The sequence below is a fragment of the Lacerta agilis genome, chromosome 8 (genome assembly GCF_009819535.1).
Source record: "Lacerta agilis isolate rLacAgi1 chromosome 8, rLacAgi1.pri, whole genome shotgun sequence".
NCBI lineage: Eukaryota > Metazoa > Chordata > Lepidosauria > Squamata > Lacertidae > Lacerta > Lacerta agilis.
The window spans coordinates 62,284,208-62,299,335 of record NC_046319.1 but is presented as its reverse complement, the minus strand read 5'-3'; the positions used below and the strand labels follow the sequence as shown (position 1 = coordinate 62,299,335).

At 46.2% G+C, this 15,128-nt stretch overlaps 1 protein-coding gene across 2 annotated transcripts in view; it reads left to right on the top strand.

Moving 5' to 3' along the window:
* Window positions 1-893: 893 nt before the first annotated feature.
* Window positions 894-15,128, top strand: part of SESN2 (sestrin 2) — a 53,479-nt gene continuing 39,244 nt past the window's right edge. For both annotated transcript variants that reach the window (XM_033157877.1, XM_033157876.1), the window contains exon 1: window positions 894-1,241. In XM_033157877.1, the coding sequence (XP_033013768.1) occupies window positions 909-1,241 (333 nt within the window). In that variant the 5' untranslated portion in view covers window positions 894-908. The remainder of the gene's footprint in view (window positions 1,242-15,128) is intronic.

Genomic DNA, 15,128 nt, shown 5'->3' with positions numbered 1-15,128 from the left:
TGTAGCTGTTATCTTACTGTCTTATGAAAAACAAACTAACAAACAAGCCATCTGGGCACACAATCCCCCCTCCCCAGTACACAATCCATCCTTTCCCCCATTCATAAATTTTCATCAAATGGGATGTCCCATTTTAGAAATAATCTCCTTCCCTTTCCCACAATCCCATACATAAGTACAGCCTGTGTGTCCAGATATAAGGCCTAAGCACATTTTAACGCAAGGCAGGACTGAGAGGCAGAAGGTATTTTTAATGTTTATTTTTAAAAGGTCTTGTTAGGAACCTTCAGCTGTAACAGATTTATTGTAACGTAAGTTCTTGTACCAAAATATTAGTCTTTAAGGACCCACAAGACTTCATATGTATATGTGTGTTTGCTTTCACACAGCTTTGCCTCTGGAAAATAATGCATCTGGTAAACACCCCTCGATAAGGGCTTAACTCGCAGCTTCCAGCACATTCATAACAAAGAAAACTACAGCTCCCAGAATGCACCAGGGCTCGTTGCTCTAAGCCACGGTCCCCTTTACCTGTCAGGGCTTGCAGCTCTGTGCTTTCTCCGGCCGCAGAGACAAGACAGATTGCATCAGCCTGAGATGTTTTTTGCAGCCTCTTCCCACCCGAACAAAAGCAACATTAGGGGACGGGGCTCACCGAGGCTGGATTGTAGGCAGGCATGATCCTCTCAGCCTGGTGGGTGTGCCACTGCTACTAGTGATGTCTGTCTCCTCATGTGGCCTCGCCTTGCTGCAAGTGGATCTGAGAAACTTCCAGATGTAAAAAGCTGAAGGGAGAGAGAAACAGGATTGCAGTGCAGAACAGGTACGCTCGATCCCAGAAAAAAATGACAAGCCAATCCATGCCTGGGGTCTGCGTTAATGCACCAATCAGGGCTGAAGATCCACAGATGGCTCAACAAAGTGCCATCCAAGAGGACCAGAGAAAACATCAGGCAGGGCCACAGGGCCACCTGGACTCTGGAAAGTGGGTTGGGCTCCATAGCCGAGGAGAAAAGGACCGGGGAGAAGCAATGGACACCTTGGCTCAGGCTCTGCTGAGTTCCATCGGCCATCAGCCTTGCCCTTCCCGAAATGACCTGAAAAATGGACGGTCCTCATCATCGTCAGAAGCAGCTGGGTTGGAGCTTCACCAGATCCTGGTGTTACTGCTCAGGCTCTCCAGAAGCTGCCCTTTCAGAGAGGTCAGAGAGCGATGCTCACAAATGCTAAACGCCGCCCAGGTAAGATGCCAAGTCTAGGCAGGCTGGTTACAGATTAAAGGCAGAATGACGGAACAAGGTCTAAACCACCTATATTAAACGAGCTCACAGCAGACAACTTGTGTAAATCATAGAATCATAGACTGGGAAGGGACCATGAGGGTCATCTAGTCCAACCCCCTGAAATGCAGCAACCTTTTGCTCAACATTGGGCTCAAACACACGACCCCGAGATTAAGAGTCTCATGTTCTACCAAAATCCCTAGTGGAACAAGAGAAATGGCTCCAATGCAGGAGCTCCCTCCTCATTTGGGGTGTTGTGTTGGGAATATGTGGATGTTCAGTGCCAACAGGTACTCTGCACATGACCAGGGGCACTCCCTTATTTGTTATTACTTCTAATGTGACAGGGTCACTAGGGTGGAATGGAAAATAGGTTTTCAGTCCTAGTTCAGAATTAAGGCCTGCAAAATCTTCCATACCATCCTACTGGCCTCAGCTGAGCTATGTCACCATAGAGATGATAACGTTCTATATTTTATAGCAACTTATATTTGCAGACAGCCATAAGGGCTAGAATTCTTTTCAAGATGTTGAACTGTACCAGTAGCATTCTTTGTGCTTGTACAATATGCGTGCAACCAAGAAATCATATAACCATAAATGTAATAACATTTAAGGGCTAGGACAATAGTGAAACAACAGTCCCTGAATTTCAGATAAGGCTGTCTCTGACCAGACCTGAAATAGTTTCTTCACTGTCCCCAAAATAAGAAGGAAGTAGCAACTTATTCATATATATTTCTTGAGTAAGAGAGGCCCCATCTGCACTATGTATTTTAAAAAGTATCGTATGACTTCAAACAGTCATGAGTTCCTCCAAACAATTCTGGGAACTGTTGACCCCTATTCGTCTCACAGAGCTACAAATCCCAGCGTTCCCTGGGAAGAGGGATTGTTAAACAACTCTTGACAGTTGCAGCTTGAAGCTCCCTTGGGGAGTCTCCCAACCAGACCCCCCAAGTGTCCCTATTTTTCAGGGAGACCCCCGGGTTTACAGAAGCCATCCTGGTTTCTGATTTGATCCCGAAATGACCTGTTTTTCCTTAGGGCATCCCTTTTTTCATCAGAGTAATGTTGGAGGGTATGCAACTCTCAGCACCCTTAGCAAACTACAATTCCCATGATCTTTGGGGGGAAGCCAAGACTGTTTAAAGTGGCACAATCATAAGTGTAGCCAGGGGGTGGGGTGGGCAGCTCCCCCCCCCCAATCAAGCAAATCAATAAAAATCATGAGTGTAGCCAAGGGGTGGCAGGGAAGGGCAGCTGTCCCCCATTTTTTAAAATAAAAATACATAACTAACTGATGTTCTGCACCCCCAAAGAAAAAGTCTGATCCCCTAACAAAAATCCTGGCTACACCTATGATAAAAATACTTAACTAACTGAGGTTCTGTCTCCACACGCACACACACACACACGAAGCCTGCCCCCCTAACATAAATTTGCAGGAACAGAATGAAGCGAAATGCAAAATACTCAAAGAAGGGCTTGTGCCTTTAATGTGACAATACAGTTGTCCCTGCCCACCCATCAAAGTGGCTTCTGGGTGGTGGGAGATTGTGAGGAACTGTGCTGCTGAGCTGAAATTGGGCTCCCCAGCCCTGGCATAAGGCAATCAACCAAGGGGACAGGGCTGGCTTGGTTAAAAACCAAGCATCAAAACCTTGACTGCCGCATACAGAGTGAAAGCCTGCAGGAGCAAAACAGTCTTTAATAACGCAGCACAGGAAGGGGCCAGCTGTACTTCAGGGTGCCAGGTGTCCCATTATCTAGGTGCATTGACACCTTGAAGGCCCTCTGTGTAACACGGAGATGTGTTTGCTGCAAGCCTGTCCTTATTTTCATTTGTGAAATGTTGGAAGGTGTGACAAACACAAAAGGCCCCTCCAGAGCAAATCCTGCCACTTCACACGCTGCTTGCAACTGCAGGGGTGTGTTTTGAACTGGAGTGCAACTACCTTTTTAAAGCGTATCTTAAACCAAAGGAACAAACGCTTTCTTGGCTTTTAAATTAGCAGAAGACAGGCTGTTGCAGTAGAAACCAACGCAGCAGGGCACATGTATTAACTTCCTGCAACATACAATTGTGGATCTGACCATGATCTGACCATGATCCTTGGTTTCATATAATGGGATATGTAAGGACTCTCAGTGGTTGCTCCTGAGGAAACAGGCTGACTCTGAACTTCTACAAACTAAGTTCTTTATTGTGCAGATATTTACAGTGGAGTAACAGTAAAGACGTCCAGCTCATCCCTCTGCAGAGTCCGGGAATGTCCGCTTCCGGTTTTTAGTCCAACATAAGAGGCGCGGGATCCTGAACCCCCGCCTCCCCCTTCCACGTCCTTCCTCCCTGCGAAATCGGGGCGCAGGAAAAGGTCCCTGTCTCCCACTTCCTGCTTGGTGCTGAGGCTCTCCGACATTGCCACAGCCCCTGCCCCGACTTCCTGCTTCCATCTCCCTCTCCTCACTAGAGGATCGGTCGCTTCCTCCGCTTGAGGAAGACGACGAACTGCGCACCGGGGATGGTGGTTCCCTGTATCGCAAATGCCCCGGGAATGCTACCTGCCTGGGCGAGTGGGGTTTCCTGAAAGGATATTACAAGCATGGCCCTATTTTTACCTTTGGCAATTGATTTAATGTATTTATATATACCACCACCCCGTCTTCATTTCAACGTCAAAACAGCCCTGTGAGGTAGGTTAGGTTGTGAGGCAAAACTACATTTAAAAAAAAAAACATGTTTATGTGGAGAAATCTACTATTTAATGCTGGCGAATTTTCACAAGAACTTTAAAAATAAAATTAACTGATGTAGAAATGCGGAGGACAGAACGTAAGAGTGGGAAAATGAGGAACTGAAAGCAACCGAAATTGACAGATTTATCCCTCTATTCAGCTGTAACTCCCCACAGCCTGTAGAGAGAGGCCTTGCAGGAATCTTTGCAGGTATGTTCTGACAGAATGGGCAGAGAAGGAAGAGGGGAGTCCAGCAGGTATGAGAGGTGTGGAAAAACCCACGTGTTCCTTTTAGAAATCCCCCATTTGATTCCATTTTCCTTTCTGTTTGTCTTAGGAAGATAAAAGGCTGAGGGGTTGCAGCAAGTCTAGTTGTTTGGGATGCCTCATGGCCTGCTATGCAAGAGCAGCCTTTCCTTTGGGAAGAACAAGGGAGTCTGGAATAGGGGTCTCCTAACAACTCTCAATGGGACGCGGGTGGCGCTATGGGTTAAACCACAGAGCCTAGGGCTTGCTGATCAGAAGGTTGGCGGTTCGAATCCCCACGACGGGGTGAGCTCCCGTTGCTTGGTCCCAGCTCCTGCCCACCTAGTAGTCTGAAAGAACAGAAAGAAATGCACTGTGAGAATTGAGGCTGCAGGCCTAACCCATTATTACCTGGGGGTAAGCCCTGTTGAATTCAGTAGGATTTACTTCTGAGTAGACATGCTTAGGATTGCATTGCAAATTGATTGTGCAGTTGGGGATATGAGGTTTAATAAGAAAGCTAGGCTATTAGAAAGGAATAGACAATAATATGAATACTGTTCCATTTTAAATCTTCAAAAACATATATTGATAGTATGCCAGAAGTTTCCATTACTCTCCAAAACCCCGTTTATTATAATCCAGTTTTCCCTCCCACCCGCACTCTTCCTTTCTGGATGAGAGCTTGTCAAGAAAGAGAAAATTAACTCTGGATAAAATTGGAAAATAAGTTGTTCCATTAAATTATCTCTCTCTCTTCTCATCAAGCTTTTGACTATATATATTGATTTCCCAAGTGCCTTTGGGCAATCATGAATTTCTTTTCTATTTGCGCACTAATGGCAGGCCAGGTGTCTTAGATATTACTTCTGATTACAAAGGATATAATAATTTGATCCAGTCAAGTAAATACTGCAGATAGGAAGCTTCCCCCCTTAGCATTTCACCCCAACCCTTCTCCCCAAGTGCCATCAGGATTTCTGGAAAGTTCACCCATAGGCTGGCATTTGGTTCCTGAAGGTGTCACCCACCGCTGCACGCTCACAGCGAACATTACAAACTAGACTTCCCAGGATCCCTTAGGAAAATCCATTAACTGTTTCAAGAGGTATGATACTGCTTTAAATGTTGGGGGCCTATGCCCTACTCTGAGCAAACCCATTAAAATTAATAGACATAAGGTAGTCAAGTCCATTAACATCAGTTGGTCTACTCAGGGTAGGGCTTGGGCCTATACCTTTGAAACACTATACCTTTAAAGCAGTATCATACCACTTTAGTCATGGTAGACCTTAAAAACTGCCCTCTCCAAAGTAGGACATATGGCTACCATACAACAAAGCCATTTCTGAACCTCTTCTTGTGAAGTGTCCCAAAGTGATGGATAATATCACTGGAGCAAGAGTATAGGTAGACCCTGCTAATATGGGATCCTGACTCTTTTGGGAGCAGGGTGTTCTTCCACTCCTGACCATGCTGCACCGCAATCTTTGTATGGAAGCATTTCCCCCTTAGGAGACTCTCTCAATCACCTTGGCAAACAATGGCCTAATTCCCCCAAGATGTTTGATGCTGCGCCACTCCTTGGTTGCAAAACAGGAGTGGAGGATCCCCCCCAGTCGCAACAATGTCCAGATGAGGCCAATTTAAATCGGAGGCAAACAACAAGAGATTAAAGGCTCAATTGCGATCTGGAGTGCAGTGTAGTAGGAAAAGTTGGGTTCTTTGAAAGGGAGCAGATGGGGAGACAGGGAACTTGCTTCGCTTGGATGTGCCTTAGAAGAGAGAGACAGGGGATGTTCCTGGAGGCCACTGATACTTGAGAGAAAGAGGAGTACACCAGTTGAGAAGGCCCCTTCGGAAGTCCCCTCCTATACTGGTGCCCCCCACCACCCAACTACAAGTTGGTTTACACCATAGCTACAGTAGGTAGTTATGTGTCACCATCTTAAATTTCCCACAGTGGGGTGTCAGATTATAATGCCAGTGCGTCATAGTGCGGAACCAGAACCTGAGAGACCTGGGTTCACAATCCCCACTCCCTGCCATGAAACTCACTAGATGACCTTGGATCAGTCACTGTCTCTCAGCCTAGCCTACCTTACACAGGGCTGTTTTAGGACAAAATAAGGAGGGGGAGAACCATGTATGCTGCTTTGAGCTCCTTGGAGGAAAAGTGGGATAGAAATGCAATAAATAAGTACACACACAACACAGAGAGAGATTTTGAGGCCCCACCTTATTTGTATGACTGTAAGTTGTTTTAAACTGTTTTTAGTATTGCGTATTAATGTTGCAACCTGCCCTGGGAACTTAAGACGAACAGCGCATTAATAATAATATGAATTGGAGCAATTAAAGGGCACGTCAGGCAGGAACATATCACACTAGTGGTAAACATGTTGACCATGGGATGCATTTAATTATAAAGAGTGTGGAGATTGGCTCCTTTACCAATTATTGGTCAATGGAAGTGGAAGATGTGGAATGCCATTTGTATGAATAAGGCATGACTCCATGGTGATTTCTTGACGTTGGGGGGAGGTGGGAGGTTTCCATTTGTGCTATTTTGCAACAGATATACTGTAGTTGGATAGAATTATCACCTCTGGGCCTCTCCAGACTTCCTTTTTATTGTGCATTTGTGATGATATGTGCTCATGATGGTATTAGGGCAGTTACACACAATACTGCTTTCATAATACCATTTGTACCTGCAAAGGTTTTGGGGTGGCCGTATTGCTTCGTTTTGAATCAGTGCATGTTCCATAGCTTCTTGCTGAAAACCCTGCTGTAACTTTTCGTACCACCAGTGTTCCAGGGTGTTGTTATTGTTTGACCTGCTTTAGTCGTGCTAGAATGCAACAGGGCTGCGCCAGGTACCAATAATGCAGTAACTTTGGGGAGGCATCACAGAACAACTAACAAAATGGAACGATGTGTGTGGATGGTCTGGCATGAATCCACTCTGAATGACATGTTGGTGAATAAACCTGCAAATAGACAAATGGCACCAGTCTGGAGGTTTTCAAAGGCTTTCCATGCAGAGATTAAGGACTGAATCTCTCTCTCACACACCCTGTATTGCGGGTTCTGAAGCAATCTCTGAGGATTCTGAGGTTGAGAGACGATCCCAAATGGGTAAATCTGGCGACAGATTTGTGGCATGTGCTCTTACACCTTTGTGTAAAGAAAAGCAGCCCCGGTGCTAATTTCTTCTGCTTCTCCATCCCCAAAAGGCACAGCTGTCACTCAAGCTGTCACTCTGAGGCTTGACACAGTCACATTTCCCTCTGCCTGGAGGTTAATGAACCTGGGAGGAGATGCTCTACTTCCACCATTGGCCTTTCCCTGAACTTATGGCCTTTATGTAAAATGTGAATAGGATGATAGGTTCCCTAGAGGGTGGCTGGATCTGTAAGAAGTAGGACGCAAGCTGGCAGCTGATGGTGGTCTCTTTTTTGGGTTCCTCTGTCTGGGACGAGCGTGGGGGAAGGAGCATTAATTTGGCTCTCATTAGGGTCAAACTGATCACCATATTTGGAGGAAGGAGCTACGGTAGCTGACTTGGCCCCCTCCATATGTCATTGAACTCCAACTCCCATTATCCCCAGCCAGCATGTGCAATGGTCAGTCAGGGGTGATGGGAATTGTGGGTAGGCAAAATGGGGAGGGCAGCTCATTGGCCTTCCCTCAGTTCCCTGGCAATAGCATTTTCTTCCACATCGGTCCGCTCGTTCTCTAACATCAGCAGCCGAGCACCTCCTGGTAGTCCCTACACAGGATGAAGTATGCGATGTGGTTGTTCGGGAAAGGGCCTTTTCGGTGGTGGCTCCTTGTATATGAACCTCCCTTCTTACTGAGATGTGCCTCACCCTGACCCATCTAGTCCAGCATCCTGAAAGCTACTGACCAGTTAACTCTGGGAATCCTGCAAGTTGGACATGAACGCAGCAACACTCTGTCCCCTTGTGACCCCCAGCAACTGGCATTCAGAGGTGCAATGCCTCTGACAGTGGAAGCAGGACATAGCCTTGTCCTCTGTGAATTTGCCTAATCCTTTTTAAAAGCCATTCAAGTTGGAGGCCCTCGCTGCCTCCTGTGGCAGTGAGTTCCACAGTTTAACTATGTGCCGCAGCATGAAGAATTACTTTTTTTTGTCCATTAGTGTTATAAGAGATGGGGGGGTGGGTGGGGAAAACTTGTCTGCATCCACTCTCTCCATGCCATGCACCATTTTATAAGATCCTCTCCTGCCTCCTCTTACTTGCCTTTTCCCTAAACTTAAAAGCCCCGAACGCTGTGACCTTTCCCCATAGATGGAATTGCTTCATCTCCTTGATCACGCGACCCCTCCACACATCTGGTGGCGTGGCTCAGGCCCGTGAAAAGCTGGACGTGCCACTGCAAACGTCTTCAGTCTGAAACGTGGTTGCGGCCAACATTTTTGATGCAACAGCAGAACGCGGCAGGGAGATTAGAACCAGGACCATTGTCAAGCAGCGGTGGCTGGTGATAACACAATCTTCCTTGAGGAAACCCTTTGTTGAGCCACAGAGTTGTGCAATGGCGAATGCCAAAAAAAGAGAGAAGACCCTCAGGTCTTGCTTGGTTGTCTGCAGGCTGGTGGGCCTTTCCTCATTCCTGCAGCTAATAAAGTCAATATGGGGTGCGAGGAGCCTTCTAGAGCTACAGCAGAAGCTTCGTCCTCCACAGCCCCCCTTTATTTGTAGTGTTATTTGCGCAGATTGGCTGAGGAACTGCCTGCCACCTGCCTCTCCTCTGCACCGCAACGATCCATTCATTGGCTGCTCTGAGAAGCACTCTCACTCTCAGGCAAGGTGCAAAGGCACAGTCCTCTAATTGGTAGGCTTCCCTGATTCAAGCTGTTGCCGGGCAGAAGAGGGGAGGGGTGGGGGGGAGCAAAGAAAGACCTGGGATGTTTTGTTGCAGAGTATTTCTGTTTTCTGGATTTCGCCGCATGGAAGTCTTCAGATCAGACAGCAGAGATTGCTGTCTGGGGCCTGGTTTTAAAATAGCTTCTGGTTGGAATGAAGTAGAGCTGAAAATGACCAGGGTGGGTGGGAGACAGGCCAGGTTTCTTCCAACTAGGTTCAAATGTGTGTGTTTTTTCCATCCATTAGTAAGTGGCAAGTGGCAAAGCAGCATTGTGAGACCCTTGGAGAGATGTGTGGCCTGATCTTGCGCATGCTTATAGGGAAGTAACTCCCACTTTAGTCACTGTTGCTTGCTTCTGTATTTGTTTGATTTCCCTACATGCCCTTCACCCTTCTCCGTATGAGTTGCGAACAATATAAAAATATAACATTGCATCCTATGAAAATTATTTTCAAATTATACACCAAAACTATAGGGTTGTAGCCAATGAAATGAGTGAGCCTGAATAAGTTAGATCTATTAATTTCAATGGGTCTACTCTCAATAAAACTTACTTCATATATTGCCCTCTATAACTATGCTACACCTACAACTATACTACAACTATTTTTATATGTAATTATATTTATTATAAGTGTGTGTGTGTGTGTGTGTGTGTATTGTCTGATAGTATCCATTGTTAAATCGCTACAAATTATGTTGCTGGATTATTTACCATTCTGTTGCTTGTTTGTCAATACAGGCGACTCTCAATTTATGCTGGGGTTATGTTCCTGAAACACTGTGTAAAGCCAAAATTGTGTATAGTCAAAACACACTGGCTTCAATGGCAGGTGGGATAGTCAAAGTATTTTTTTTCAAGATGTTTACCCTATCTCCCCCTTTTTATTTTATTTTTTAAATGCTAAGCGCCTAAAGCTGAAGAATGCACACAATTTAAACATGCGTAAGTTGTGAGTTATCTATACAATGTTTTATTTCTTATTGTTTATTTCTATTTAAATTTTGTATAGCTATAAATTATTTTTTTTAAAAAAAATGCAGGAATAAAAGTGGATAAGATTTTTATTTTCTTTATTTTTTAACAGTATACATACTGTATGTTGCCCAATTAGAAAGTTTTATGGGTGGCTTATAACAAGAATAAAAACAGTATGTGAGATGGTGTTGCAGTAGCTGTGCTTTGGAACCCCCTGCCTATAAACAAGAGGCAGGCACCTTCATGATGCAGTTTTAGGCCCTTGCTAAAAACTTTTTTAATTTCAGCAGATGCACCCAGACACATAATTTGTTTGTGAATACTTGTTTTGAGATTCTGCTTATTTTTAAAATCTGTATTGGATTCATCATTATTGTTTTATACATGCCACTCAGGTTTTTTTTATTAAGTGGTTTACAAAATTTGTTAAGCAGTGTAAAATCCAGTGATAAACCGCCAAAACAAAACAAAAATATAATACAGTGTCAAAACTGTGCCAGCAGGAAATAAAGCCAGTGTGCGTTAACAGTCACAAAAAATCTGATCTTAGGGGAAAGCGGGTGTTTTTGACAAGACCTCCCCATCAATTATAATTGCCAGTAATATCAAATCAAGTAGCATCGCTGGATTTGCCGGTATGTAATTGAATCCCACCTGAAAACAGCAACCGTCCAGAAGCAAAGCCAGTGAAAAGGTATCAGGGTCTTCCTAGATGTTGCAGGGGAGATCTATGATTGAAGTAAGCCATTTTAACAGGTCAACTCTGAGTATAAATAACACTGGATATAATACCTTCTATATTTGCCTTCTTTGGAACCACATCATATTTGACCCATTTGGCACAGAACACAAAGCCAAACCACAAGCAAACAGGCAGGTTCCTGGAGAGAAGATCTTGGTAACTTTTCATCCTCTGGTCCTGCCGCCTTCACGCTTCTGTGTGCTACGTTCAATCCTGGGCTTATTTCCTCCAAACAAACCATAAGCAGTAAGCCATAGAACATAGAACCTTGGCTGCAACTCATGGTTTGTACAAAGCAAGATAAACCACCTGTTCAGGTCTGGACATAAGGCAAAGCCAAAGCACGGATTAGCTCTATTCAGTGCAGCAGCAGGACATGAGAAGAAGCAAAGTGGCTGCAATCTTCTCTCCAGGAACCCACACGGTTTGCTCATTTGCCATGGTTTGGCTTAGCATTACGTGCAAACTGGGCCACTGACAGCTCATAACAGTATTGTCAACAACCAATCTATATAGCCCAACATCTCTTTCCTCTTTTGTGTTTTCAGCTTGTTGAGTCATTTGCTGAAAATAAAATATATGATCTCATTTTGTTAAATCCCTTAAAAAAAAAGAACTTGTGTATCTTAAAAACAATCTTTTACTGATGTTTATGTGTGTTTCCGTGCGCTGTTGTGGTTCACCAGAAGCGGCTTTGTCATGCTGGCCGCATGACCCGGAAGCTATACGCCGGCTCCCTCGGCCAGTAACGCGAGATGAGCGCCGCAACCCTGGAGTCAGACATGACTGGACCTAATGGTCAGGGGTCCCTTTACCTTTTATGTGTGTCCAGTGGAGGTTTTAGGGCAGACCAGGAAAGGATCAGTTTTCATGACTTACTAAAGCTGCAGTCCTGAACTCACTCGATAGGAAGGAAGCCCCACTGAACTTAAGCAGGAGGACTAACTTCAGAACAGGGGCGTCGCTGGGGAGGGGCGGTAGGGGTGGTACGCCCCCAGTGACAGGGTGACAAGCGGTGGCCCCTCCCGCCACTCCCACGCGCCGCCGCTCCCTCCGTCACCCCGTCCGTGCAGCGCTGCTCCTCCCCGGGTGACCGGTGGTGCGTGGGGAGTGGTGGGAGGGGCCGCCGCATGTCACCCCCACGCACCGCCGCTCGCTCCATTGCCGTGGGAGCAGCAGTGCACAGTGTGTGCGGTGCTGCTGCTCCCAGGGCGACGGAACGAACGGCGGCACGTGGGGTGACAAGCGGCGGCCCCTCCCACCACTCCCACGCGCCGCTGCTCCCTCCGTCACCCGGGAGCCCGGGGGTGAAAGGACAGGGGCAGGCCAGCGAGGGGAATGACACCCCCCTCGCTGGCCCAACCCCTCTCCTTTCCCCGGGATGGCTCCGCTCACAGAGCGCAGCGGGAGAGGGGCGGGCCAACTGGCCTGCGCGGAGGCGTTCCGTGCGCATGCGTCATGACGTCATGCGCACGGAGCGACGCCCCGCCCCCATGGGTGCCGCTGGGCTTGCCGCCCCCGGCAGCCCAGCGGCTAGCTACGCCCCTGCTTCAGAATAAACATGTGTTGGATTTCACTGTGAATTGATAGGATGAGATGTCATAGAACAGGGGTCAGCAACCTTTTTCAGCCATGGGCCGGTCCACCGTCTTTCAGACCATGTGCTGGGCCAGACAAATAATGAACGAATTCCTGTGCCCCACAAATAACCCAGAGATGCATTTTAAATAAAAGCACACATTCTACTCATGTAAAAACACCAGGCAGGCCCCACAAATAACCCAGAGATGCATTTTAAATAAAAGGAAACATTCTACTCATGTACAAACACACTGATTCCCGAACCGTCCGTGGGCCGGTTTGAGAAAGCAATTGGGCAACATCCGGCCCATGGGCCTTAGGTTGCCTACCCCTGTCATAGAAGTTGGAAAACCTGTACCTTTAATAATAATAAAAAGGATTTGAGGAGATGTCTGTGGGTTTTCTTCATCCCACAATACTAAGAACAGGGCAAGCAACATCTGCCGGAGTTATCTTTACTAGTACAATGGAACCTCGGGTTATGTACCACCCTCCTTACGCACGCTTCGGGTGACGAGCTCCGCTAACCCGGAAGTAGATGCTCCTGGTAGCGAACTTTGCCCCGGGATGCGAGCGGAAGTTGCGCGCTGGCGGTGCGGCGGCAGCGGGAGGCCCCATTAGCGAAAGTGTGCCTCGTGTTAAGAACGGTTTTGGGTTAAGAACGGACCTCCTGAATGAATTAAGTTCGTAACTGGAGATGCCATTGTAAATGTACAGCAGCACTGCCTCCTAATACCGTATATCAGGAATAAAGTGTAAGTACTTGTTCCAAATTCTTGACTAGGGCCTTGAAAATGTTAGAACTGCCAGTTCCTGTTAAATTACTATATAAAGGATACTTTAACGGGGGGCTGCAGACTAAGAACAAACTAATTTTGGCTTTGAGAGATTAAACGAGGGTCAGACGTTATTTTTGCAGCATAGGAACTTCTTCCATTTGATACAATATTCCATCTCCAATGTTTCAAGTGCTCCTATAAGTACAATATGCTTTCAAAAGTCGCATTCCCACCACCTACCACACCACAGATTTATTTGTTGTTAGAATTAACCAGACTGATCATCAACAAAGAATGGCCAGGCAAGGATGATGTGAACCTTTGGAGAATCAGTGCTTCTTTTGTCTGGAATGGATTGAGTTTCAGTTTCCCAGGCATGGAGCAACAGACTTGAATCTGTTATTTGTTGAATATTTTTTACACTTATGCCCCACCTTTTCCCCAAGGGGCTCAAGGCAGTGCGCATGGTTCTCTCCCTTCCACATCTTATCATTACAACAACCCTGTGAATTAGGTTAGTCTGAGAGACAGTGGCTGCTGGCCCAAGGTCCCCCAGTAAGAATCATGGCCCAGTGGGCATTTGAACCCTGGTCTCCCATGTCCTAGTCCAGCGCACTAACCACTACCTGACACTAGCTCTCTGGGAAGAGATGAGTATGGGAAACTAAGGATTCTAAGAATAGAAGAGTCTGCTGGGTCAGGCCAATGGCCCATCTAGTCCAGCATCGTGTTCTTACAGTGGCTGATCAGATGCCTGTGGGAAACCCACAAGCAGGATTTGAGCACAAGCGTGGTCTCCTCTCCTGTGGTTTCAGAAGCATTTTGCCTCCAAACGGTGGAGACAGAGCATAAATCAAATCAAACTTTATCCACGTAGCCAACAGGCCATTGCGACAGGAGACAGAGCATAGCTGTGGCTAGTGGCCATTGATAGCTAATCCTTTTAAAGCCATCTAAGTTGGCAGCCATCACTGCCTCCTGTGGGAGTGAGTTCCATAGTTTAACTAAGTGCTACATAAAAGTACTTTTCTTTCTATCAGGCCTCAATCTTCCAACGTTCAGCGTCATTGGATGCCTACGAGTCCTGGTGTCATGAGACAGAGAGAAAAACTTCTCTCTCTGTGGGCCATGCATTATTTTATAAACTTCTATCGTGTCACTTCTTACTCGTCCCAAATGCTGCAGCCTTTCTTCGTTGGGGAGTGGCTCCACCCCCCTGATGATATTATAAGTGTTGTTGAAGAACGAGAACCGTGTTGTTTATAAGTAGATTACTTCTTTCCTGTAACTTCAGAAGTGCTTCTTCAGTGCTGCTTACCTCGAGGGCAAATTTATGGCTCTGGATCAACTGCTCTGGGCGTTCAAGGAACAAATGTTATTTGAACAGTGTGCTAATCTCCTCTGCCTCCCCCCCCTCATACTCCTCTCTCTTTATCACTTTGTTGTTGTTCTCCCACTGCAGTTGTTTTGCACATTCCAGAGAAAAGAGGGCCCTCTCCACACTTGATCACTGTGTACTCTTTCTCCCCCCCCCCCTTAACTCATCTCAGAAACTGAAGGAAAGAATAGACACCTATCTTGCTGGTTACTCACTGAAAATGTCTCTTAGTCATACCTGTGAAAATAAAGGAAGACAATCAACTCTCCAGATGTTTAAAGCAGTGATTCCACAGCCTTAAACTGCGAATTCTTCCGAACTAGAATAGTTACAGCTCAAAACTTGTGCATTTTCTTTCGGAAGTCAGTCCCATGTGGGGCTTGTTCCTAGGTAAAGTGTGCATAGGATTTCTGCCTTGGCTGAATCATTTATTTATTAAACTTACATCCCGTTCTTCCTCCCAAAGGAGCCCAGGGTGGCAAACATGCCAGTGATAAAACAA